General features: G+C 36.9%; 1 protein-coding gene across 6 annotated transcripts in view; it reads left to right on the top strand.

Moving 5' to 3' along the window:
• The window catches only part of PIAS1 (protein inhibitor of activated STAT 1), a 125966-nt gene that overhangs the window by 69193 nt on the left and 29313 nt on the right, over positions 1-27460 (top strand). For all 6 annotated transcript variants that reach the window (XM_043554061.1, XM_043554059.1, XM_043554063.1 and 3 more), the window contains exons 3-7: positions 11209-11293; positions 11555-11602; positions 15049-15139; positions 15768-15902; positions 22518-22623. In XM_043554061.1, the coding sequence (XP_043409996.1) occupies positions 11209-11293; positions 11555-11602; positions 15049-15139; positions 15768-15902; positions 22518-22623 (465 nt within the window). The remainder of the gene's footprint in view (positions 1-11208; positions 11294-11554; positions 11603-15048; positions 15140-15767; positions 15903-22517; positions 22624-27460) is intronic.

Genomic DNA, 27460 nt, shown 5'->3' with positions numbered 1-27460 from the left:
GTCAAGTAGCAGACTTTTGGATCTTTTTCCTAACTTGGAATGGTTGGTTGTATTACCAATAGCAAAAAAAAAAAAAAAAAAAAAGAAAGAAAATGAAATTTTTGTGAAAGAAAGAGAAAACTAACTTCTTAATTATAGTCTTTCCCTTTTCTATTTTTGCATTTAAACATTGATCATCAGACATCATTCATAGCTGGCTGGCTTGATTTGACCTAGTCCTGTTTCTTAACCCACTGGACTTAAAATAGCCTGATGGCCTGCCAGCTGTGAGAGAATAGATGGGCCAGATAAAATATTTACCATACTTTTAGCTTTAAAGTTGCCCAGGAGTCTGTAGGCTCATTTGATTAAGTCTATCAGGAAACCAGCTACTAACTCTCAGTAAGCTATCAAAAAATAATAGAAAGACTAAATAGGAGTTGAGCTCCCGAGGAGAAAGATCATGAAAAGTATAGGCAAGTATACTGAAAATGAGTTTATTAGGAACCTCCAGTTAGGGTATGATAAAATGAAATTAAAGGGTTTTATAGAGCTGAAGTCTAATAGTATTGCATGTTACAATTTTTTCCTGTTTCTTAGTATTGGTAATTTTTGTTCGTCTGGGTGGACAAATTCATGTATAACATTTGTTGTACCCCAGAGAACTTTAAGCCAGAGTTTATCATGAAATATTTGTCATCATGAAGATTCTTAAAATCTAGCAGTAGATTTAATGTATGTGTGATATTACATTGGTTTTTGTACAAAATATGTAAAACAAATTATTACAAGAGCAATACATAGTGTAGTCTGAAGAATTCTAAAGGTAAAGTTACAAAGAAATCAACTCTTGGTGCCTCATTTGGTCTTTCAATAGTGAATATATTGGGGCACCTAGGTGGCTCAGTCGATTAAGCATCTGACTCTTTGTTTCCCCTCGGGTCATGATCTTGCGGTTCATGGGTTCATGAGTTCGAGCCCTGGGTCAGGCTCTGTGCTGATAGTGTGGAGCCTGCTTGGAGTTCTTTCTCTCCTCCTCTCCCTGCCCACACCGCCCCGCCCCCCCCCCCCCCCCCCCCGCTGCAATGAATAAGTAAACATTTAAAAAATTGTGTGTGTGTATGTATATGTATGTGTGTGTATATGAATATATATATATTGCTTATGCTATATATTTCTTTTACATGTCTTTTCTCTTAATATTTTATGACTATGTTGTCATGTCATTAAATATTGTTTACTTAAAAAACCTCCCATTTTAAAGATAAAGTAGTTAGTCAAAGCAGTGTTTGTTGATGATTCAGTGTATCTGCCTTTATTGGAGGAAATAAATTTTCTGCAACCTTCTGACTTAGCAGCCTAATGCTGAAAATACATCATTTCAGCTCCATTTTCAAAAATTACAGTGGTCCAGGTTTTTGTTTGTTTGTTTGCATAAACTAGAGATCTTATTAAAGATTTTAAGGCTGACATTTGTAGATAGGTACTTTAGTTTCACTTTCCCCAAGACAGCAAGAAATATTCTATAACAGAAAGATGACTATTTTTAGCTTTTCTTTCTGCTGGTGAGGTGGAATAGTGAATATTTTTAGAGCAGTTGAAAGTACAGCCACTTAGACTAGCTCAGTGTTTCTATCATCAGAATCTCAATAACCTTGTTTATTTTATGTATCTAGGTTTTACCTTCCAGTGTTTTCAGTTTATGTAAATTGCAACATGATTCCTCTTTCTCTTCTTAGTCTAGTTCATCTCTCTGTGGAACAATATGTAAAAAAAAAAAAAAAAAAAAAGATGAAATTTTAAAGCCTAACTTTCTTTGCACATTTTGTGTATTTTGAATTATAATTACATCCTGGTTATTGTGGGCAATGCTTTTCTTTCTTACGGATGAAAATTTGGTAATTAATACAGGGGGAAGGTTGTTGAAAATCTCCCATGAATACCTTAAGCTCTTAATATTCATAAGAGATATTCCCCCATAACCTTTGTAAGTATTCTTAATTATGAGCACCACTAGAACATTTCATCTTTTTTCTAAATTGGAGCATAGAGTAAGTGAAAATCTGAATGACTTCTCTTTTACCTTCAATGACTACAAGTATACTATAACTCATGTCACATTGAGAGGCTGAGGTGCTACCTCAAACACTAATCCTGTATCACCAACATTCAAATTCCAGTCTTAGCAAAATTTCAAAAATTTCAAATTACTGTACATTCCAGAACTTTGGAGACCTTCAAGATTAATTACTGTGACTCAAAATAGTATAGTACTTAATGCAAAACCCTGAGACATTAATATAATTTCCTATTGCAGATAGGAAAACAGTTGAAGGTCTCATATTTAAGTGTTAAAATCAGTGATTTAACAAACCATTCACACCTGAACCCATTGCACTCTTGACTTTTGCTCCTCCCATTCCCCTGAAACACATCCAGCCAAGATCACTTATGACTTGATAGTTGTTAAGTCCATTTCTGAACTCTCATCTTACCTGAGCTCTGAGTATTTAATACTATCCACTCTTCCTTTGAAATTCCTTCCTTAGTATCAGGGACACCATTCCCCCCAGCTTTTCTTTCTGAATTCTTGGCTACTTCTTCCTTGACTTGAGGCTTTAATGTTGGTAGTTCTTCAGGGTTCTGTTGTTCATCTCCATCCCCCTCTGCCTCCCCCCTCCCCATTTTGCTTTAGTCACTTTTTTAAACAACTTTATTGAAATATCCTTGTCATATCATAAGCTGTACATACTTAAAATGTACAGTTTAATACGTTTATCTCATCCCATTAGTAATTCTTCCCTGCTACCCCTTCAGTTCTCACCCTGCCCCTAGATTGGATGTGCTTTCTGTTATATTATGAATGTCACATCTATAGATCAGTTTGCATTTCCTAAAATTTTATGTCATGGAATCATGGATTATATACTTGGTGGGGAGAGGTTGGTCTTCTTTTACTCACGATTATATTCTAAGACTTATCTGTGTTGTTGTGTGTGTCAGTAGTTTATTCCTTTTTATTGTTGAGTAGTATTTCATTATATGGATGAGCCATTTTATTCACCCATTAATAGGCATTTGGGTTGTTTCTCTAGTTTTTGGTTGTTGAAAACAAAGCTGCTATGACAATTGAGGCTCAAACTTTTGTATGGGTATGTGCTTATATTTTTCTTGGATAAATTGTTTAGGAATGGAATAAATTGGTCATATGGTAGACGCAGGTTTAACTTTTTAAGCAGCTCCCAAGCTGTTTTTGAAAGTGTTGGGCCATTTTACATTCCCGCCGGCAGGGTATGAGCTTTCCATTCGCTCTATATCTTTGTCAACACTTCGTGTTGTCATTTTAAAAATTTTAGGGGCGCCTGGGTGGCGCAGTCGGTTAAGCGTCCGACTTCAGCCAGGTCACGATCTCGCGGTCTGTGAGTTCGAGCCCCGCGTCAGGCTCTGGGCTGATGGCTCAGAGCCTGGAGCCTGTTTCCGATTCTGTCTCCCTCTCTCTCTGTCCCTCCCCCGTTCATGCTCTGTCTCTCTCTGTCCCAAAAATAAATAAACGTTGGAAAAAAAAAAATTTTAGACATTCCACTAGGTGTATATCTCATTGTGGTTTCAATTTGCACTTCCTAGACTAAAGATGTTGAGCATCTTTTCATGTGCCTTTGGCCTTTTGTGTATATTCTTTAGAGAGGTATCTATTCAAATTCTTTGCCCATTTTTTAAGTTGGGTTATTTTTGTTGTTTAGGAATTATTCATATATTCTAGATATTAAACCATTATCAGATATATGATTGCTCATATTTTCTTCCATTCTGTGTGTCGTCTTTTAACTCTTTTTATGTCTTTTGATGCGCATTTTTCATTTTAATGGTGTTCAGTTTATTTATTCTTTTGCCTGTACTTTTGTTGTCGTGTTTAAAGAAACCATTGCAAAATCCAACGTCGTGAAGATTGTTTCCTTCTAAAATTTTTATATTTTAGCTCTTTAAATATAATAGATAATAAATATTTGTGAAACATTTATACAGTAAATATGTATTTATTAATGAAATATAATTATTCTATATTAATATAGAACAAACAAAATATGTACTTGTTACCTAATAAATATATTTGTCTTTGATCCAATTTGAGTTAAATTTTGTATATGATGTAAGGTAGGGGTCTAACATCATTCTTCTTGTGTATAACCAGTTTTCCTATCATTTTTTAAGAGACTCTTCTTTCCCCGTTCAGTAGTCTTAGCATGCTTGTAGAAAATCAGTTGACCATAGATGTGAGGGTTTGTTTCTGGGCTCTCAATTGTATTCAGTTATTCTCTATGTCAATCCTTACAATTTTTTGTGGAGAACTAGCTGTTTTGAGTATTTTAATATGCTAACTGGAAATCAGATTCTCCCTCTCTTCAGTGATTGCTTTTGTTACTTGTTGACGGGGGGTGCAGCTGTCTGTTTTGTACAGTGACTTTTCTACACTATTTCTGTAAAGTCTCTATTCCTTGTTGTGTATGGTTGGTGAATTTTCTGTTCCATTGTGTCTTTAGTCAGCTTGTGATCTGACAGAGATTTCTCCAGATGTCTGGATCTAAAAAAAAAAAACCAAAGTGTGTACATCTCTTTAAATCTTCTGTTAGATGCTGGTGGGGAAGCTGCTGAACCTAGAGCAGGTCTTGAAACAAAGAGAAATATCTACTCTGGTCCCTCAGAGAACCACCAGACCACACAAGATGCACAACCCCACATTTTTGGAGGGCTAGGTTCTTACTGTTCGTATGAGCCCAGCCAGCCTCTCCAAGAACTCAGGTCATGGTTCCCACAGCCCAGTGAGTCCCAGAGATGGTGGGGGGATAGTTGCTAGATCACTCACACCGCTCTCTTAGCAAATTTCAGCAATCTTGTTTTATCAAACACTCCCGTGGTTGCTGTAAGTGTCTCATCAGGTTCCAGATTTCTGAAATCATTGGTTCTGATAGATTTCTTTCCCCCAGCTTAATGGTTATATTAGAGGAGGGACTAACCCCTGGATGTTCCTCCATGATGTCACTTAAGACCTATTTTGAATTAATTTTTATATATGGTGTACTATATTATTTGAAGCCCCCTTTTCTCCTGCATACATGGTGTCCAGTTGTTCCAGCATCATTCATCGATAAGACTTCTTTTTCAACTAAATTACCTTTGTACCTTTGTCAAAAATTAATTCTCTCTATATATGTGGGTGTACTTTGAGACTCTGTTCTGTTCCATAGATCTATTTTTATACTGTCTGGACACCAACATCATATTGTCTTAATTGCTGTAGCTTTATAATGTCTTGAAATCAACTATTGTTAGACTTTCAGCCTCCTTCTTCAAAGTGGTTTGGTTCTTCTAGGTCCTTTGCATTTCCAAGTGAGTTTTAGAAGCAAGCACCTTGTCAGTTACTGTCCCCTCTCCGCCCCCAATCTAGCTAGGATTTTAATTGCATTATATTGAATCTACTGATCAGTTTGGTAACAACTGATAGCTTAATAGCACTGAATCTTCTGATCCACAAACACTGTATATCTCTTCATTTATTTGGGTACTTAATTTCTCTGAGCAGTGTTTGGCATTTTGAAAGGCCTTGTACCTCTTTGTGATATTTGTCCTTAAGTATTTCATTTTGAAGGGATGCTATTATAAATATGTTTTTAAGATTTCAATTCCTAGTACATAGAATACAACAGATTTTTTGGTGTATCATCTTTGCCCACTGAATTCACTTTTCTAATGGCTTTTTATAGACCTATGTACATAGGTCATCATGTATTGTCTGTGATAGATCGTTTTACTTACTTTCCAATCTTGATTTTTTAAAATTTCTTTTTCTTGCCCTGTTGCCCTAGCAAGAACCTCTAGTACATTGTTGAATAGAAGTGATGAGTGGTTATCATTACCTTGTTTCTAATTTTTTAGGGATAGTATTTAGTTTTTCACCTTTAGGTATAATGTTAGCTATAAGTTTTTCATAAGAATCCTTTATTGGGTTGAGGAAGTTCACTTCTATGCCTGGTTTGCCCAGAGTTTGTTTTTTGAATCCAGAATGGATGTTGAATTTTTGTCAAATATATTTCCTATGTCTATTAAAATGACAATACGGTATTTCTTAGTTAATGTAGTGACTTGAATGTTGAACATTGGTTCCTGTATTCCTAGGAGAAATCTTACTTGGTTGCAGTGTACTATCCTTTTTTAACATATAGTTGGATTTGATATGCTAAAGTTATGCTGAGAATGTTTGTGTTTATGCTTACGTGAGGTATTGGTAATTATCTTACAGTATTTTTGGCTTGTTTTGGTACTGTAGTAATACTGACCTCATAGAATGATTTGAGATGTACTCCCTTCTTTTTAATTTTTTTTTTGGTGGGGAGAATTTCTTAGAGCTTGTATTCCTTTTTAAATGTTTGATTTTTTTTTTAATTTTTTTTTAACATTTTTATTTATTTTTGGGACAGAGAGACAGAGCATGAACGGGGGAGGGGCAGAGAGAGAGGGAGACACAGAATCGGAAACAGGCTCCAGGCTCCGAGCCATCAGCCCAGAGCCTGACGCGGGGCTCGAGCTCACGGACCGCGAGATCGTGACCTGGCTGAAGTCGGACGCTTAACCGACTGCGCCACCCAGGCGCCCCTTAAATGTTTGATTTTGAAACAATCTATGTAGAACTGTTTCCTACAGTTAGAGAAATCTAACTGTAAGATACCAAAACCCAATGAATCTATAATACTTAAAAAATAGCACCAGGATAAAAAAGACCAGTGGGAAAATAGCCCAGAAACGGAACATATTGGATATAAGGATTTAATATATGAGAAAGGAAGCACACATATCCACAGGGAAGGGAAGGATTATTTAACACATGGTGTTAGTATAACTGTTGGAGTAACAGAAATTTAGATTTTTAAAAATACCACATACTAAAATAAGTTCCAGATGGATTAATAATTACATAGAAACAAAAAGCCAAAGAATTGAATTGTATGTTGATTGAAACTTAGAAGGGGAATAATTAGAATTTGCAAAGGATATGGTTGACAGATTAGACTACATAAAAGTTCAACTTTTATATCCTCCAAAAATGTAGCCAAATGAAAAAAATATAGCAGACTGGGGAAAATTTTTGCAGCAAATTTCCAAAGATTAATGTTCCTATGTATGAAACCCCTATGCAGATATAAAAATGGGTGAAGGACAAGATTGGACAATAAACTAAATTGGAAAATAAGCAAAAACAAAGAGGGAAAAACTCTTTAATGCACATTAAACTACTAAGGAGTTACTATGGTCCCCCCCCCCCCCCCCGCATTGAGTTAGCACAACTCCCGTGCAGGCCAGGGTAGAGTGTGATTAGTAGATGCATAAATTGCTGGTGGTCTTATATATAATGTTATAACCATTTGAAAACCACTTTCACAGTATGTCAAGATTTATAAACATCTTTATACTTTTTGACCCAGAAATGCCACATCTAGGAATTGATCCAAAGAAAGTAATAGCTACCCCACCTTTCAAACAACAAAGGTATGAGCCCAAAGATGTTCACAGAGTTGTTTCAAACAGTGAAAGATTAGAAACAACGTAAATAGCTAATCAAGGGAGTAATTAAAATTTTCATTATACCCCATAGAATACAATGCAATAATTAAAATATGGCAATAGAGATTATAATTGAAAAATGTGATAAGGATAATTTTTTAAAAGTGAGCTTTCAAATTGTGTATGCAATTCAATATAAAAATGACTAGAAGGAAATATGTAAAAATGATAAGCAGTTATGATGAAGGGATAGTGGGTCATTCTTTTCCTATTTTCTGTGATCCATATAACGCTAGGTTGCATTAAGAGAATTATACCACCCAGATCAGGGGAGCTAATGGACCTGTATTATGAGAAGGCTTTGGAGATGTTTAGATTTGAGTTCCAATCCTGCTGCTTCTTACCTGGTATGAGGCCTTGACATAACTACTTTGAACCTCACTTTCTAAATCTGACAAAGGAGTGGATACCTTTTCTTCATGATTATTGTGTAGATTAATAATAGTAGATGGTAGTTGTTGATAAAAATGCTCTTCTAGTCACATCACATTTGGAATAATGTATCATTCAGCTTATAAGCAACCATAAATCTCAGTGGCAAATGAGTAAGGTTCATATCTGCCTATGTTACTTATTAGCTGCAGATTGGCTGTGGCTCTCCTTTATGTTCTTCTCACTCTACAGTCAGGGTGACCTGGAAGGAAAGATGATGAAACCAAAGGATAACCTATAAAAGTCTGCCCAGAAGTGGTACACTTCCACTCACATTTCATTGGCCAAGGCTAATGTCAGTGGTGCTGGAATAATCCTCCCATGGGATGGGCCAGTACAGAGTAACAGCAGATATTTTGAATAAATAGTATATATTATGACAGAGTATGTCCAGTTCTTGCTGTTGCTTTAAGGGTGTGACAACCTGGAGTATGGCCAGAGGATCAGGATGGTGACTAATTTTGTAATCTCCCCTGAAATACAGTGGGAAGAGTGGAGAAAGAGGGGCTTATTAATGCCATCTAAAATATTTGAAGATGGGCTGTCCCTGAATATGGTGTATGACAGCGATGAGTAGAAATTAAAACATTATGTATTTTGACTCTGTATAAGGGCATAAGGAGGAAAGCGGATAGAAAAGGACATTGTTGATTGTTTTAAATACCTTACCTCATTTATATTCTTCAAAATAACCCTATGAGGTTCTGTGTGTATGTGCATGTTTACGTTTAAATATCGGAGAGTATTGGATAAGAACCGAAGGTTATATGGCAAGTAAGTGGCAAAACCAGTTTGGAATCCAAATCTGTGATCTCCTCTTTTTCCACTAAGTTTTGCTACTCTCTATAGGGCTGCACACTTTCTTACAGTTAAACTATTAATACCGGCTATCTTCTGCCTGACAAGGTAATGGCCACTCTTCCTCCCCCTCTAAAATGATTCAGAGTGTGAGGAAGGGTTGAAAGGAAGGTTGAACTCTAGATGGGTAGTCTGCAAACTTATGTGATCATATGCACCCCCCCCAGTAGAATAATTTAGTATATACATATGTTACATCTTTTAAACTATCATATTATATTGTATTTGTTATAAAACAAAAATAGAAGTAAAAAAAAGGTAAGATTTTACATACAATTTTAGGTATTGTGTAAATTAGATTTGAGATTTCTTGTAAAATCTCAACTTTTTAAAACTTACGTTTTATAGTTAGGTAGATACTTTTCTTGTATCCTTGTGGATTGTCTTGTGTACCTTTTGAGATGTGTACCCCCAACATTGGCGGTCATTGCTTTGGAAGATATGTTAGACTCCTTTTCCAGGATGAAGATTCTGTGATTCTGTGTAGCCTGAGCTTTTATAAAGGTGATAATAAAGCTTAATTGACTTTCAGAAAAGTTTTTGAGGTAATCTGTTACCTGAGACCAAAACTATAAATTCTTCACTGGCATTCTTTATAGAAATTAAGCCTGAAAACTACATAGATGAATGATGCTTTTCCAGATAAATACTAATAACCTCATGAATATTACAGTCTAAAAAGAGTTTGTAAATGGGAGTTATCACTAAGCAATAAATCTCATTTCCATGTGAGGCACAAGAAACTGCCTCTTTATTTCAGTCATGTCTTCTCTATCTAAATCTGCATGTGTGTGTCCAAAACTTACTGTACTCATTTATTCTAAAATGAATCTGAAATTTTGCCTAAAGAGAAATACGAATTTTTGTACTTGGGAAATTATTTTAGGGCTATTTTAGAATGGAGCCAGAAATCTATATTAGGCTAAGCCCACTGGACTAAAATCTGCATAGAGATACATTCTTTAAGAAGCAAAGGAGTTACTTGCATTGTTTGACAGAGGAAACTGTGCTTTTCTGCATTCTTGTCCTTGGTTATCAGCCATTTGCCAGGTTGGTGCCTCACAATCAAGATAACTTTCTGGTTAATAACTCTTTCTTGGGGATAGATTATTTAAGAAAAAACCTTCCCAGATCACAGAAAGCAGAAATGCAAATCTGGCCTTTAAAAGATAGTTCTATATTGAGATGAAATTGTAGATCAGCAGTGATCTTTTCCATTTTTTTTCTCATCGTGATGCATTTGTACAGATTTTTCAGCATGACATACTGCAGTTTGGTGGTAATTGTAGAGGAAGTGTTGCTTGCAAGTAGAATCAAACCCAGTTTAAACAAGAGATGGCCAGTTCAGCTCCTTTTTCTGCATGGGTTTAAGTGGCCCACAGGCCAGGATTTCCTTGGTAATAGCTTTTAGTGAGCCTTTTGTCCTAGAAGATTACCCTTCAAAGTATAGTTTAAATAGTTTAATCTGACATTTAAAAATTTTCATATTCTTTTATTCATTCGGCAGTCAATGGTTGCTTCTTTGTGCCAAGCACTGAGGAGACATTAGTGCTGATTTTTAAAATCTATCTAAAACTGGTCTAAGCCAGGAGGACCCTTGCTGCTCACAGCACGTACTGTAGGAGTCCCTGCTCTCACACAGACTGTCCTTGCTTGCTTGCTCTCCTGCTCTTTTCTCTCCCTACTTCCCTTCCCCTCCCTCTCTTCTCTTCCTTCCCTTCCTTCCCCTCTTTTTGTAGCTCTTTCCTTCTTTGAGATAGTGACCACAGCCAAATTTTGAAGTTAGAGCATCTAAGCTTAGGAGAAACTACTTGTGGTATTTACTGTAAAACACTTGCATGGTATAATTAGACAGGAGATGATAAAATTCTGATTTTGCCTTAAAGACCAAATGTCACCTCACCTGTACAGGTATGTATATTTGTTACTTAGCTCAGAAACCATGTATCTTTAAATGGCTTTATACTTTTCTATTTTAAATAAAACTAATACTGATGTGTTTTTACACAAGTGTGCTTTTTAGATGGAAACATTTATATGATTAGGTACTTTTCTCTTAGTGTTTCTTTGATTATGTATTTTCTGAATTTGAATCTTGATATGGCTTTTGGAATTAGCCATTTTGGGGCTCATTTCTGTTATGTTACAACTGGCATATTTCTGATTTTTCAGTGGTTTAATTGCCTCGTTATCCAGACTCTAGAATACATTCCAATTAATTAAAGTCATATGAGTGATTGAGGTTGTTTCTGTTTTTTTCTGGCTGTTGTGCTCTCTATTGAAGAATTTGAAGATGATTAAAAGTATGATTCTTTTCTTCTTTAGCATCAGACAACAGTCAGCGCTTTCGAGAAACCTGTTTTGCATTTGCATTGACACCACAACAAGTGCAGCAAATCAGTAGTTCCATGTAAGTTCTCTTCAAGTATAACTTGCAGTTTGGCCTTTGCAACCAGTAATGGCTATAATAAGTGATTTTTAAAAACAGTGTATTGGGTGAGTATTAGTGTCATGCAAATATTAGTATTGAAAATACTATAATGGTGTTAGTTATCCTAAGAACACTTAGAGCTCTGATAATTTGAAAAACTTCTGGAGTAACAGTATCTTTGAATCAGCTTTCATGTGCATATTTTAAAAATAATTGTAGTTCTTACCCTGTCTTTTATAGGGATATTTCTGGGACCAAATGTGACTTCACAGTGCAGGTCCAGTTAAGGTACAGTATTGACTATAGTATAGTATTAAAAGTTAATATTCCTTAAAGGTTGTTTAAAAAATTGTGTCATTTTCAATAAGTATATTGAAAGTATTGGGTTTAAATGTTTGGATGAGGTAAGACCTTCTCCTGTTATGAAATATCCTAATTTTTATCCAGTTTAGATTTTAATATAGCAAGTCATGTGCCATACTTCTAATCACATTTCTCCATTTTGTGTGCCTTCAGTTGGTTGAGAAGCTTCAGCTAATGATACCTTTAAATGATGATAGTGTCAGCTCTTTAGAACTACACTTTTATGAAAGTACAAAGGCCTTACCTATATGGATGACAAACTACTCTAAATAGAGAACTAGTAATGGGGCGCCTGGGCGGCTCAGGTGGTTAAGCATCCGACTTTGGCTCAGGTCATGATCTCATGGTTTGTGAGTTCGAGCCCCGCATCAGGCTCTGTGCTGACAGCTTGGAGCCTGGACCCTGCTTCAGATCTGTGTCTCCCTCTCTCTCTGCCTCTCTCTCTCTCTCTCTCTCTCTCTCTCTCTCTCTCTCTCTCTCTCTCTCTCTTTCAAAAGTAAAAGAAAACATTAAATTAAAAAAAAAAAACACTAGTACTTAGGTTAAGTGTATAGTTACGGACTAACAAAAACCAAAACAGTCTAATTTGCTTCATCCTGTATTTTAAATCATTAATTTAAAAGCAGTCTATTCTAGACATCTCTTGATAGTTTTGCAAAGAGGAATGGAAAATTTTCCAACATGGCTTCACAGTTTCTCCTTATTCAGCTTCTTTTCTTAGCTCGTTTCTTCTAAGGCTATCTAAGAATTCTTCTATGTTAATGTCTCTCTGTCTTATATAAACCATCTTCTGGTACTCTTTTTACTCCATGACTATCCATGTGGGAAACTAACTGCCCCAAACTGTTCTTGTTGCAATAGGAATAAAGAGGATATAACAAGACAGTTGTTTTCCTCAATAAGCTGTTTTGCCTAAAGTGGGAAGGATAAGTCAAACAGATAGCCTCATCTCAATAACTGGATCCTAAGTTGTATGTACAAATTATAGCTACATTAGGAGGTCAGAAAAGAGGCTAAAGCACCTGCTCAGTGCTTCACAGAACAATATGAAAACCTCTGATCGTGATTTAAAAATAGGGTGCTGAAAACAAGTGAGAAAGCAGAAGGGAGGTTGAAGTCTTGATTTTAGAAGGCACTGACAAAGATGTTCCTGTGTAAAAGGTACTTTATCCTCTCTCAGGAGCAGAACGTGGTAATGACTGAATAAATTAAAGGACTAAAATATGATGCCATCATAATTCTATATTGCTCTTATCTTGCTTACTTCCTGCATCAACAGTTTTCTGTTTTGTTCATACTGATAATGTGACATTATCGTTGAAAACAGTGGTCTTTAAACAAGCTTGGAGCTACCCTGAGGGGTCTATATTGTGACTGCCCCCACCCCACACATACTCTGAGCCCAAGTAGTGCTGCTTTGAGCTTTGATCTATTTTGCATGTTTGATGTGTGGGTTGGTTTTTCACTTGGAGAAAGAGTCCCAAGACTAAAATAAAGTTTGAAAACCATAGCTCTAGAACAAGAGATCTAGTTCCTGTCCTCAGTATTTTATATTAGTATACATGCATTCTTTAATGCAGCAGCAGCTGTGGTTCACATTCCAAAGGAAGGTTTTCTTTCTAAGATAGATCAACTCTATTTCAGAGATTCCAAGGGAATCTTGAGGGTTAAAAAAATGGTTTAGCCATTTTCAATTCAAATATATCTCCAGAACTTGAAAAAAAAGAAAGGAACCATTTTGTATTATATTTGGTAATTGTTAGGTGGTTCTTTGTGTTTTGATAAAATGGTTATTTTTCATCCTTACTCCCATACCCCCATTACTACATCTATAATCCATCCCAGTGTATTATTTAAGTTGGGAGTATATACCTATCTGCCATCCTAATTATAAATTTTTATCTAAAGCATGAAAATAATTTAGGGTCAGTGTTTTCTCTATTAGATTAGGGTCAGTGTTTTCTCTATTAGATTCCTAGTCTGTTTTCATTTATGTCTGTTTTCCCTCCCCACCCCCATGAACTTCACAGAAATTTTCTTCTATTCCCCCTTTTTTCTTCTTTTCCCTTTGGCTTGTTAGGGTGGCTTAGATTTTCACCTTTTACTTAAATGAATAGTAGGAGTCAACTTGTCATAAATCTTTCTTCTCCTATAGCTTCAGGCAGCCAAGGTCCATGTTTTAAATTTATCACTGCATTGGAATAATTTATTAAAAACTTTGTGGCATACTCTTACTGTTGCAATATAAAGAACCTCCTTTAGGTTTTCACGGGGTTGGAGATGATCATGTGAGCTTTGACATCTCTGTATTTTCATCTTTGTAGCTCTGTATATTTCAAGAAAATCTTTGTAGATCAGTAATATTTAACCCTTTCATGGATCCCTTATCCCTTTGAGAATCCGATGGAAGCTCCAGATTGTTTATTCATAAAGATGAACATATATATGTACACAGAAAATTGTCCCAATTTGTGGATCTTCCTACACACAGATTCTACAGCCGGCAGGTCAAGACCCTACACCACAGATGTTGAGGGAAGATGTTTGTGCAGGATGAATATGTCACAGAATTCAGATAGGGTTCTTCTTGACATATAACTCACAGATGCTGTGAACGTTCTGTAAAGGTGGGATGAGCCTCAGTTGTATATTGGGAATAAGGAAGTTATTAAGATGTCTTAAATAGCAAATTAACAATTTATTTCTTTATCTGTACAAACGTGAACAGAATGAGAATTTACAAATTATGTAGCCCTCTATAGTTTTGCCAAAAGATTATGCATTTAATTTAGAAATAAATGTTTTCGTGAGTATCTAAAATAGTATTTTAAATGATAATGCTATTTTTCAACATCTTTAGTTTTCAGGGAATAATGGAGTACCTTGGCTTAGTGGATAGAATTTGGTCCTGGGATGGACTTACAGCCTTTTCAGTATGCTCTGCTAAGAACCAAAACAAAAAGATAAATTTGGGAATACTGTGTATTGTATCTCCCTCCTAGAAAGTTACAGTGTATGTTACCCTAGCTCTGAGAAGTCTATATTAAGGAAACTTAATTTAATTTTTTGATTCAGAATATCTTAAATTTATTCCACTACCGAGCTTTTTCTTTTTTTTTTTCCTCTTTAGAACATGCTTAAGCAAATGATTGGAAATATTAGGAAGACAACTACAGGTTGATAGTCGTGATCACTGAAACTTTACATTGACAGAATTATTTACTTTCAATTTGTTTAAATATGTGAAATGTCTAGCGTTAAGTAGTTTTTATTGTTGTTAAGTTTGACAGCCTTTTAGATTAGCTATTGAACAGAAATATTGAGGTTATCCTTTAAGAAAATGGAAGTTAAACTTGTCCTTTATTGTTTAGGTTTTGTTTATCAGAAACCAGTTGTCCACAAGAAGATCACTTCCCACCCAATCTTTGTGTGAAAGTGAATACAAAACCTTGCAGCCTTCCAGTAAGTCCTAAAAGTTATTTTTTAAATGCATTGCCAGCATAGCATGCGTAAGTCATGACAGCTGTCGTTAAATCATAGTTTTTCATTAAGAAAACATCCTTAGTTTGGATATATATTCATGTGACTGAGTGAAACACTTGTACCAACTGTGTACAATTAACAGCTGTGACATTAGCTGTGGAGACCAAGTTGAGGAGGTGGAGTTGGGTGTGGTAACTTTAGTGTTATTCTGGATTTGAGGGGACAAGAAATTGTTGCAACAAAACCTCAGCGGCACTCATGTGAATCTGGAAGCCTACAGTAGAACAGAGGAAGAATGCTGTGGGGGGGGATGTTTTCGGTTACCTTTAAGACATTCTTTATACCCTTATCTGAGCTCTTAATGAATTCATCCTGATTCTTAAGTTTTAGACATTTTTAAGTTCTATCGCTAGTATTTTTCTCTGGCTTACTATAGAATGAGATGACAGGGTTAATGTAAACTCTTGTAAATGTTTGCTTCTCTACTCTTTAATGAAAATATTCATATTTTCTAATACGTAGTTTGTGGGGTTTTTTAGCTTGTTTTAGGAATAGAAGTGGAAATGATTGTGGAAATAAGTAGAAATAAATTACATTTTATTCTTAGGGTTATCTTCCACCTACAAAAAATGGTGTGGAACCAAAGCGACCCAGCCGACCAATTAATATCACCTCACTTGTCCGATTGTCCACAACAGTACCAAACACCATTGTTGTTTCTTGGACTGCAGAAATTGGAAGAGTAAGTAAATTTTTATTTCTACTAGATCTTAGTATTATGAGGAAGGATTAATCTCCTTGGCTACCTGAGCTTATATGTAAATTATATTGTAAAGTGAGTTGCAAAAGGATTTATTTTTGTCTCACAGTGAATTTTCAACATGTTCCCATTTGAAACATGGGATCATACACTATTCAGTGTTTTATAACCTGATCCTGTTTCACTCAGCAGTTTATCATGAATGTTTTTTTTATGTCATTACATGTTTGTCTGCATGATTTTAAATGGCTAGATCGTATTCCAATATGAGTATGCCACAATTCAGTCTATTCCCTGTTCTTGAGCAGTTAGTTGATTTACTGATTGATTGATTCATTGCTATTTCAACGACCATCCTAGTCGCTATAGCTTTGCTTCCATCCATGATAATTTCCTTAAATTCCCAGAAGTGGAATTCCTGAGTCAAAGAGCCTGCAGAATTTTAAGAAATGTTGTGTACCTTGACAGATTGCCTTACCAGAAGACATGCAAATTTCTTCTCTGACTTTCAGTGTTTATTTGTGTGCCTGTTGACCCATACCCTATCAATACTTCTTTAAAAAAAGTCTTCTTTAAAATCTACCAATGTTAGTAGGTAAATAATGGCACCAAGCTGCTTTGATTAGTGCTCCTTTTATTATTACTGAGATTGAACATATTTGTCTGTGTGATTTACATTTTAAAATTATATCTGTATTTTTTCTCTGTTGCTATTTTCCTTACTATTTATGAATTCTTTATGTATTAAGAGTTAAACTCTTTCACATATTGGAAATATTTGTTTTTAGTTTGTTTCCCTTTTATTTTCATTCATGTAATTATTTAATGTTTAGAAGATTTAAATTATCATAGAGACAGTTTTTAACTAGTTTTTTTTTAATAGTCTTTTCCCCCTTAGTCCCGTCACACTTAAGTCTGTCTGCCCTTCCCAAGCTTACATAAATATTTGTTTCTATTTTCTTCCAGACTTTTGAGTTTTCTTGTTTTACCTTTAAATATTTAATCCATCGCAAGTTATGTGTGGTGTGAAATAAAAATGTACTTTCATTTTTAAATAGCCATTTGGTCTAACACCATTAACTAAACAAATGCTGGTGCAGAAGCCAACATCACTATGTATCTGATTTTTATTTATCCTATGTGTGATCCTGAACTTTTTCTGTATTGTTTCTTCGTCTTGCATTCCTTTTCCAGGACAATTTCAGAATGTCATTGATTATTTCAGTTTTATCATGTGAGCACCTATCTATTCATTAATTCATTTGAAATTTATTGAATGCTTCCTGTATGCCATGCACTGTACTGAAAACTGGGGGTACCATAGCAAGGAAAGAAAGTCCTTGTTCTTTTAGAGCCTGATATCTGGGGGCCAGGTGGTCACACACACAAAGGTGAACAGTTTTTAGAAGGACTATGAAGGAGAGGTATGCATTGATTTTAGAATATTTTAAAGGGCACTTTGAACTAGAGAGAGGTCGGGCGGGGCTTCCCTGAGGAAGCAGTGACTGAGCCAAGAGAAGAGTAGCAGGAAGCAATTTGGGTGAAAGGTTCAGAGGAAACAACCTGCACAACAGCCAGTGGCAGGGGACAGCCTGGTTCTTTCCAGGAGACTGAGAGGGAGCCTCTGGGGCTAGATTGCAGAGAGTGGAGAAGAGCCATGTACAAGATGAGGCTACAGAGGTAAGGAAGGGCCAGGCCATGAAGGGCCTTTGAGGTACTGTTAATGTTAAGGATATTCTCTTCTTTAGATTTTTTTCTTTTCTTTTTCTTTTCTTTTCTTTTCTTTTTTTTTTTTTTAATTTTTTTTTTTTTTCTTTCAACATTTATTTTTTTGGGGACAGAGAGAGACAGAGCATGAATGGGGGAGGGGCAGAGAGAGAGGGAGACACAGAATCGGAAACAGAGCATGAATGGGGGAGGGGCAGAGAGAGAGGGAGACACAGAATCGGAAACAGGCTCCAGGCTCTGAGCCATCAGCCCAGAGCCTGACGCGGGGCTCGAACTCACGGACCGCAAGATCGTGACCTGGCTGAAGTCGGACGCTTAACCGACTGCGCCACCCAGGCGCCCCTCTTTTCTTTTCTTTTCTTTTCTTTTCTTTTCTTTTCTTTTCTTTCTTTTTCTTTCCTTTCCTTTCCTTTCCTTTCCTTTCCTTTCCTTTCCTTTCCTTTCCCTTTTTTCTAATGTTTATTTACTTTTGAGAGAGAAAGAGAGAGAGAGAGAGAGAGAGAGATTGAGAGAGAGAGAGAGGGAGAGAGAGAGAGAGAGAGACATGAACTGCAAGTGGGGGAGGGGCGGAGAGATAGGGAGACACAGAATCCAAAGCAGGCTCCAGGCTCCAGGCTCCGCCAGCATGGAGCCCAAAGCAGGGCTCAGCCTCAGGAACTGTGAGATCATGACCTGAGCCGAAGTTGGACACTTAACCCGCTGAGCCACCCAGGCGCCCAAGGTTATTCTCTTTTTAAATGAAAATTTTACAGGAGTAAATATTTCTGTGTATAGAAGGTCACTCTTCAGAGTGGTAAACGGTTTGAATGGCATCCAGAATCGTGCAGAGAGGTCACTCTTAGGAGCACGCTGTTGCTGAAGTGTTAGTGGAGGAGGGCGTGTATTAGCCTGAAAGTGAGGGAGGCTCTGGGGAGAGTGGAGGTGTTGGAAAAGTAATTATGGGGAGGGAGCCATGTTTTCCTTCTTCACCCCCCAGATCTTTCTGGGAATGTGAATGAGATTGCTTTAAATTAGTATATTAAGTTAGGATTAATTTATACTATTTAATATTTCCATTCCAAGAACTGTATGTTTCTCCATTTATTCAAATCCTCTTTTATGTTCCTTGGTAATTTAATAGGTTTCTTATAAATCTTCCATTTTTTAAAATTAATTCTGTGTTGTTTATTGTTATTATTTCTATTGTAAGTAGATCTTTTTTCTATTATATTTTCTAAAGAATGTATTTGTTGTTGGTTTATTTAAAAGCTGGTTATTGTTGAATATTTACTTAATACCTGAATTTTCATATACTGGTTCCAACAGCTTTTTAATTGGTTTCTTGATGTTTCCAGGTAGGCAGTTTGGAGTTTGAGATGTATCATTATGCAGATAATGATAATCCTAGTACTTATGTCATAATTTCTGGTTTTTGTTCTAGTGTGCTGACTAGAACCTTCAGAACAATGTGAAATAATGAGAGTGCCAGTGGCACGCTCGACTTGTTCCTTACGATAATGAGGATACTACTAGTGACCCAAGTATTCATTAATTTTTGATAGAGCTTGCTTACATCAACAGTGTGCTCCTATATTGCTCTTTTACTGGATATCTTTGTGAGACGTGGATTGTGAATTTTATCAGCATCCCTTTTGACAACTATCCAGATTATATTTTTTCCTTTGCCTAATTAATATGTCACCATTAGGTTTTTGAAATCCTTTTAAATATTTTACTTCTAGTATACCTTGGGGTTCCCCTTTTGGTCTCCCTTTTTGAAGAGGGCATTGAAAATGTTTTTTGTTTTGTATTGTTTTGTTTTGTGTTTGTTTGTTTGTTTTTGCCCGTGTGTGAAAAGCATAGCCTTTTGGGGGTGTTTGTAGTGAACTATGACTGTGGGAGCGCAGGGAGATGTGCTGATATGTATGGGATTAGAGGAGAGAGGAAAGCCTTTCCAACCTCAGAGAGAAGACAGTATCTTCAGTGATTTGATGGTTGTCTAGTCTTACCTAGGAGGTAAGATCTTCATGTAGACCCCAGTCTACAAGTTGGAGACCTTTTTGAAGTGAAACATTGAAAGACAGTTGTTCTTTTTTTTTTTTTTTGAAAGAAAATTATACTTTACCAAAGCCCAGAAGATAACTTATTAGATTGTTTTTCCATCACTAGTTTTAATTCAACTTGTAAAGATGCTCTGATTAGTGTAGGATCTCTTTATAGAAGTGTATCAAATCAACCTGTTGTGTCCCTTAAACTCACGTAGTGTTTTATGTCAGTTATATCTCAATTTTATTAAAAATTTTTTTTAATTTTTAAATTTTATTTTATTTTATTTTATTATTATTTTTTTTTAATTTTATTTTTGGGACAGAGAGAGACAGAGCATGAACGGGGGAGGGGCAGAGAGAGAGGGAGACACAGAATCGGAAACAGGCTCCAGGCTCCGAGCCATCAGCCCAGAGCCCGACGCGGGGCTCGAACTCACGGACCGCGAGATCGTGACCTGGCTGAAGTCGGACGCTTAACCGACTGCGCCACCCAGGCGCCCCTATTTTATTTTATTTTTTGAGAGAGCAGGGGAGGGGCAGAGAGAGAGGGAGAGAGAATCCCAAGCAGGCTCCACACTGTCAGCGCAGAGCCTGATGCGGGGCTCGAACTCAGAAACTGTGAGATCATGACCTGAACCAAAATCAAGAGTTGGACACTTAACTGACTGAGCCACCCAGGCACCCCTATATCTCAATTTTAAAAAGACAGTATTTTTTGAAACAGAAGAGCTAGCACAGTGCTGGAAGGAAATAAGTGAACTGTATTGTAACTTTTTATCCTGTCAGGGTAATCACTGTATTTAGCATTTATTAAACTCTCTTTGTTTAGAGAAAAGTTATTTAGATACTGGTGTAAAGGGCACTTAATGAGTAGATTATATCTTAATTATGGAGAAAATGTCCTGTGAACTTGATACACAATTTTGAAGACTTTTGAGAAGGCACTTGACAAAAACATCAGTGTAATGCAATATATATGAGTAGTTGGGAGGTAAGTAGTAATTGAAGGGTTAGCAGAAACAATGTATTATCATTTACCTGAAGGAGATATTATACCACTGTAAAGTTTGGGGGATTTTTTGCTGCTGAATCTCTTTCAAGTGCTATAGAATTAAATTCTGTATTATCAGTACAAGTGGCATTTGTTAATAAATGCCTCACATTCTTTTTCCTTCTCCTTTTTTTAATTTGTTACATGTTTCAACTAGAATGAGCATACCTTTTCACTAAACTTGTAGTTGTGGTTTCTACTTGATCTCCCCTTAAAAAATTATATAAAGCCTGAGGGTAATTTCTAGTACTGAAGACTCAAGCTGTCAGTACATAATTTCACAGTGTTAATTAGCATTTCTCTAGTTTCTGTCATATTAATCAAATAAATAATAAAGGTGAATAAGGGTTTTTTTCCCCCAGAAGAAGCCTTTCAGTTTTACATTAGATTAATACGTATGCTCTAAAAATTAGGCAGGTTTTAAGATTACTTGTAAATTAGCTTCTTCGACCCTTCATCCCCCCCCCCCCCCAGAAAATATGTAACATGTGATAGGTTTCTGAACGCCAAATGAAAATTTGACCTACCAGAGGATACATGGGATATTTTCTCTTGTTAAAAGAGAGGAATGCATTTATAAAAGTCTGAAAGTTGGAATATACGTTGTGCTAGGTTAGGAGAGTCAAAGGAAACAAGGTGCGCAAAAGTAGGAATGGTAGAGAACTACACTAGCCTTGGCCATTAAGTCCGTTGTCCTGATATCCCAACTCTTTCTTCCTGGTTTCTAGTGCCAGCTCTGTCACCAAACGGATGCATGATCATGAGCAGATGACATATCTTTTTGTGCCTCCATTCCATGAATCCTTTACTTAGAAAAATACTTATTCTTGTCTTTTATATAGGCCTTCTGTGAGGTTTAAATGAAGTAGATAGTATATGTTAAGAGTGCTTCAGAAAGTGTATGTAGCTGTAAGCTAGAAGGCGGCAGTAAGTATTTTTCCTTTTGCTTCTCTCCAAACCTCTTGATCTTCCTCTTGATCCCGACACAAAATGGAAAGTGGGCCTTCTCATTTAGATCTCTCTCCTACCCTTAATAAGCCTCAGCTCTCTTTTCTTCCTCTTATCCAGTCATGTACCGTTCACTCTGCCTTGGCTTATGATGAACTATTTTCTTGGTTACCTTCTCCTGCTGCCATCTCCTCTACCGGTCCTCTGCTGGTAATGGATATTCATCTATTCATCTGCCAAACCAGCAGCTTCTCTTTGAGAATCTTTAATATTCCCTCTGTTTGTGATAATGGCTCACATAGGGTCTTTTCACAACTAGTTAGAGACATAAAGAGAGATGCAGTGGTATAGATTAGGAAGCCAAGCTAATTTGTAATTTTTTAATAGGTACTATTATTTAAATATATCTGTTACCTACCAAATGTGGTTTATAGTGACTTTGACATCTTATTGGCCTTGGTTTAGATTTAATTTTAATAGTGTTTTTTGTTTTTTGTTTTTAATATAGGTGCCACAAATCGATTAGCTTCAAGCGTAGGTAGTCAGGTAATATGGAAGCATGACAGACTTGGCTTTGTTGCTTGAAAGTTGCAAAATTCTTTTACTTTTCTACACTTCACTTCCTCGTCCATAAAAATAGGTTTATGACCACCTCAGCGGCTTTTTGGTTAGGACTAAATTAATTACTGTTCATAAAAACACCTAAGATAGTGTCTGGCCACACAGTAGGTGTTTTAAGAAGTGTTAGTTTTCTTTCCCTATCGTTGTGAGATTAAAATAGATGTACTATTTACTTACATATGTTGTTTGTTTTCTACATCTTTTTTTTTTTTTTTTTTCCAGAACTATTCCATGGCAGTATATCTTGTAAAACAGTTGTCCTCAACAGTTCTTCTTCAGAGGTTACGAGCAAAGGGAATAAGGAATCCGGATCATTCTAGAGCTTTAAGTACGTATAATAAACTTATTTCATTTATGTAGCTGAACTATTTTGGTAAAGGTTAGAGTAGTGTGCTTTCTACTCAATAAATTTTCAACAAAAGAAATTTCTTTTTCACTAGAGATTGTCATAGAAGATTCAAAACACTGAAAACTTGTTTTCTGAGCAAAGTAAATCAAGACTTAAAAATAGTTTTAATATCTTTATTATGACCTATATTTTATCTGTAATATCTTTTAATATCTTTATTATGACCTATATTTTATAATCTGCATTTTACTGATCTTAAAATGAACTTTGGAAAGCCAGTAAATGAATACGGAAGATTATTTTACTAAAATTGCATAAAATAAATGTTTAAGGGATTCTAGGAGACGGGAAGGAAATTTTGGTGTGTATTTCATGAGAATTATTTTATATTTAAGGCTTATCCAGGAAAAATGTGCGGGGATATGTGAGGACTGTACCCTTGCATTAATAAAGTAAAAAGAGAGTCTGTGGGATGGTAAAAACAATAATGAAATAGGTTCCATTAGTCAAGTATGTGACCTTGGACAAGTCACTCTAGTCTGAGTCTCATGTTCCTCATCTGTAACAAGAGGTTGTTGCCACATGATTTCTAAAGCTCCTTCAAAGTCTGGGTTTATAGTTACAAATAACTAGATGGTTCATTTTGTCGTGTTGAATTTGAGATGTAGTAAGGTCTGCAGATTGACTGTTCTGGCCTCGGTTTTTGAGGGTTAAGGCCAGAGGTTGGCAGCCTTTCCCAAGAGGTGAGCTTAGTTCTTTTATGCTTTTCTTTGTGAGAGAAAGATTCTTCGTGGATGGATTCAGGGATGGAGCTGGACACTTAGGGAACAAAACTTTATAGGCAGGGGTTAGATAGCTATTCTTGAAGGATTCTTGATGCGAGTTGGTTAATGAAACCCACTCTCAGATTTGTAATTAGGCACACACACGCTAGTGGAAAGAACTAATAAGGTAGTAAGGCCGGCTTTCCCCTCACTTTCCTTTGTGGCATAGCTTTTATCTTTATTTCTAACCTGTTTCTGTGCCAGAGTAAAAGATCTCACTACCTGTGAATAGCATTATACCCTCAATAATAGTTCATCGAAGGATTTTTCTGCATTAAAAGGATCCTTTTTTTTAAATGCAAGTAATCCTGAGTCAAGAGGAGCATGATTTTGGCTAATGCCTCTGTAGACATGCCTCAAAAGACAGTAGAGATCTAGAATGACAGCAGTGGTTCGGGGTCTACGGGAGAGGAAGCACCAGTTGGCAGAGACAGAGAAAAAAGGGACAGACATCTGCTTTGAAGGAGAAGAACTTTTCTTTTTCACATTTGTTGAAGTCCATTTCTGGTCATTCTACTGAGACTCTCCGTGTCTGCCACATAGTGCTAGAATCTCATGTAGTCAGTGCTGTGGAATTATGTGAGCTTGTGTGGAAAAAGTAATACCAACAAATAAGGCAGATGAGGCTGTTCTATTGAATAATAGTGGTGGTGGTGGTGGTGGTGGTAGTCATAGCAGCAGTAAGGCAAGCTGTTTTTTGTTCCGGCTGTTAGCTCTTCTCCACTTGTATTTGTAGCACCGTCTGCGGGGGGAGTGGGAAGGTGAGTCTAGAATTACTTTATTTTCTGGAAGGAACCACTATTAGCCACTGTTAAATAATCAGAACTTCCTATTTCAGAGGCTATTTATTCCATCTCTGATACAATGCCAGGAGTGGAGAGTAGTTGCAGATGGGGTAGGGTTTTTGTGGCAGTTTTTTCTTATCTTACTTACTGGCCTGGAGAACCAATAAAACATTAATTTGGATCCTACCAGTAAGGCATTTGTTGTAATTGTCTAAGGAACAGATTGTTTGCCTTTACGCTATCTATAAAGAAGTAACTTTCCCAACAAATTAATTGTGTAATTAAAAGATTGTATAAAACAATTTGACAGAAGAAAATGTTGACAGATTTCTTAGATATTTTTGAAGAATCAAATTACCTAAAAATATATTCACTGTAAGTCATTCTTAATCTTATCAGTAAATTCTGCTGGCAAAGTTGTATTCATCAAATCAGGCACTATTACGTTCTTGAAAGAATAAACTCCACAATATTGAGACTTTTCACAGAGAAATCTACTCTGGTTCGTTTGATTTAGTAGATTTTTGCCTTGTGGTTTCCACCTTTGTGTAGAGTTGTCCCCTCAATCACAAAGACAGCCCTTTACTTATTTCTTACCACGTTCCTATTCTCTCCCTCTTCCCTGCAGCAGTCATTTTAAACCTTGGTCACACTTTACACAAACACTATTCCCCCTCTCTTATTAGCACACTGCCATTGCAAGAAAATTGGCACTACAAGGTGTTAATTCTCTCAACTGCCCATTGCTTCCTTAATCTAGTGCCACCATAACTGCTCTTCAGCTTATCTACATTTGTAACTACCCTTACTTATTCTCTTCAGTCTCAGGAGTAAATGTCCCTTTTTCTGCTCAAAGGTAATCTGACATTCATTTATTCTTCTCATTCAAGAAATTATATTAAGAGTCTACAGTGTTCCAGGCACAGGAGAATATAGCATTAAACAAGACACACACTGTCTCTGCATCCCTTAGAAGTTTGTAGTCTGGTGGGAAAGACAGAATTAAATGATTGAACAAGTCATTAATGAATTACAGTTGTGACATGTGCCTTAAAGAAGAAAGACAGGGAGCTCTGGAGGTAACAACAGAACATAGCCCTCTCTGGTGCTGTGATGTTTAAAGACAAGATTATGAGGATGAGGCGGAGTTAAGCCCAAGAAGAGAGGGGAATATGCTAAGAGACAAGGCCAGTGGAGCTGGAGAAGAGAGAACCAAGGAGGACAGTGGCCAGAGAGATAGCCATGGGGTGAATTCATACAGATGACATAAAGGTGTCGAGGATAGAAAACCCTTAAAAGATTTTTAAGCAGAGTGACATGATCAGATTTGGGCAATAAAAAGATTGCTCTTGGGGGCACCTGAGTGGCTCAGTTGGTTTTGAGCGTCTGACTTTGGCTCAGGTCATGATCCTCGCGGTTCGTGAGTTCGAGCCCCGCATCAGGCTCGCTGCTGTCAGTGCAGAGCATGCTTTGGATCCTCTGTCCCCACCCGTCCCCCCCATTCTCTCTCTCTCTCTCACATACACATACACACACATGTTCTCTCTCTCTCTCTCTCTCTCTCTCTCTCTCTCAAAAATAACTAAACATTAAAAAAAAAAAAAAAAGATTGTTCTGAAGACTGAGCTGAGGAGGGGCTGGACTGATGTGGTGAGGCCAGTTAGGAACCTGTTGTCCAGGTAAGAGGTGATGGTGTCTTGAGCATAGGTATTGACAATGGGCATAGAAATTGACAGTTTGAGGGGCGCCTGGGTGGTTCAGTCGGTTAAGCGGCCGACTTCAGCTCAGGTCATGATCTTGTGGTCTGTGGGTTCAAGCCCCGCGTCACGCTCTTTGCTGGCAGTTCAGAGCCTGCAGCCTGCTTCCAATTCTGTGTCTCCCTCTCTCTCTCTCTCTGCCCTTCCCCTGATTGCTGTCTGTCTGTCTCTCTGTCTCTGTCTCTGTCTCTGTCTCTGTCTCTCTCTGTCTCTCTCTCTCTCTCAAATAATAAACATTAAAAAAATTAACAAAAAAAGAAATTGATGGTTTGAGAAGTGTTGAAGGGTAGCAATGGTGACGGATTACATGTGGGGAGGGAATAAAAAGAAGTCAAGGAGGAATTCTAGGCTTCTTAAACTGATTACATGGTAGTGCCCTTTACTGAAATGGGAAACAATGTGGAGAAGATTGGAGGGATCAGAGTGCGTGCTTACACTGGTATTTGAGATGTCTGCAAGACATCTGGGTGCAGATGCCCAGAAGCAGTATTGTGAGACCTCGTTCCCTCATTTATCTGTTCTCTGTCCTGTACTTTGGTTCACCCCTCTCTATTAGCTCTTCCTGTCAGCCTTCTTTGTCAGGTCTTTTTCATCGTTTAAAAAATATAAAAACAAGCTATTCTCTATCTAGATAGAGTTCTGTCTTCTTCCTGTTGTGTCCTCCTACTTTTTTCAAAGAATAGCCTACACTTGATCTGTCTCCCTCCTCACTGCAACCCAGTGTGCCCTTTAACCTCCTATCATTCCATTGAAACTTCTCTTGCAGATGTCACAAGTGACAGTCTGATTGCCACATTTAAAGTTTATTTTTTCAGCTTTCATCGTAGATATTTTTGCTACATTTCATACCAACCACTTTATCCGTGAAATTCTCTTCTGTTTCTTCTCAATCACTTACCTTCAGTAGATTCTCTTAAGAGAAGCATCCTGCTTAAGAGAAGCATTTCCCTGGGGTGTCATCCTTGGCCCACTTTTCTGCATACTTTATCTGAATATAATCACATCTGATCTTGTGGTTTAAATTAGCACATATCTCATCTGGGACCTTCCCCTGAGTTTCATATATAGATATGCATAGTTAGCTAACCACCTTCACAGAAACATTCTTTTGGGTCCTCAAATTCAAGTATTTAAAATTTTTTTAATGTTTATTTTTGAGAGAGAGAGAGAGAGAGAGACAGCGCATGAGCAGGGGAGGGGCAGAGAGAGGGGGAGACACAGAATCTGAAGCAGGCTCCAGACTCTAAACTCAGGGACCACGAGATCATGACCCGAGCCGAAGTCAGATGCTTCACCACCTAAGCCACCCAGGCGCCCCCCCAAATTCAAGTATTTAAAACTGAACTCCCTGAATCCTATCAAACTTCCAGCCTAAATACTTTCCAAATCTGTCTTCTCTCTCTCCCTACTGTCACTGCCATCATTTAAGCTCTCATATTCTGCCTTTATT

The sequence above is a fragment of the Prionailurus bengalensis genome, chromosome B3, assembly GCF_016509475.1.
Source record: "Prionailurus bengalensis isolate Pbe53 chromosome B3, Fcat_Pben_1.1_paternal_pri, whole genome shotgun sequence".
NCBI lineage: Eukaryota > Metazoa > Chordata > Mammalia > Carnivora > Felidae > Prionailurus > Prionailurus bengalensis.
Note: the sequence above shows the minus strand (reverse complement) of the source record. Positions and strands in the feature narration are given on the sequence as shown.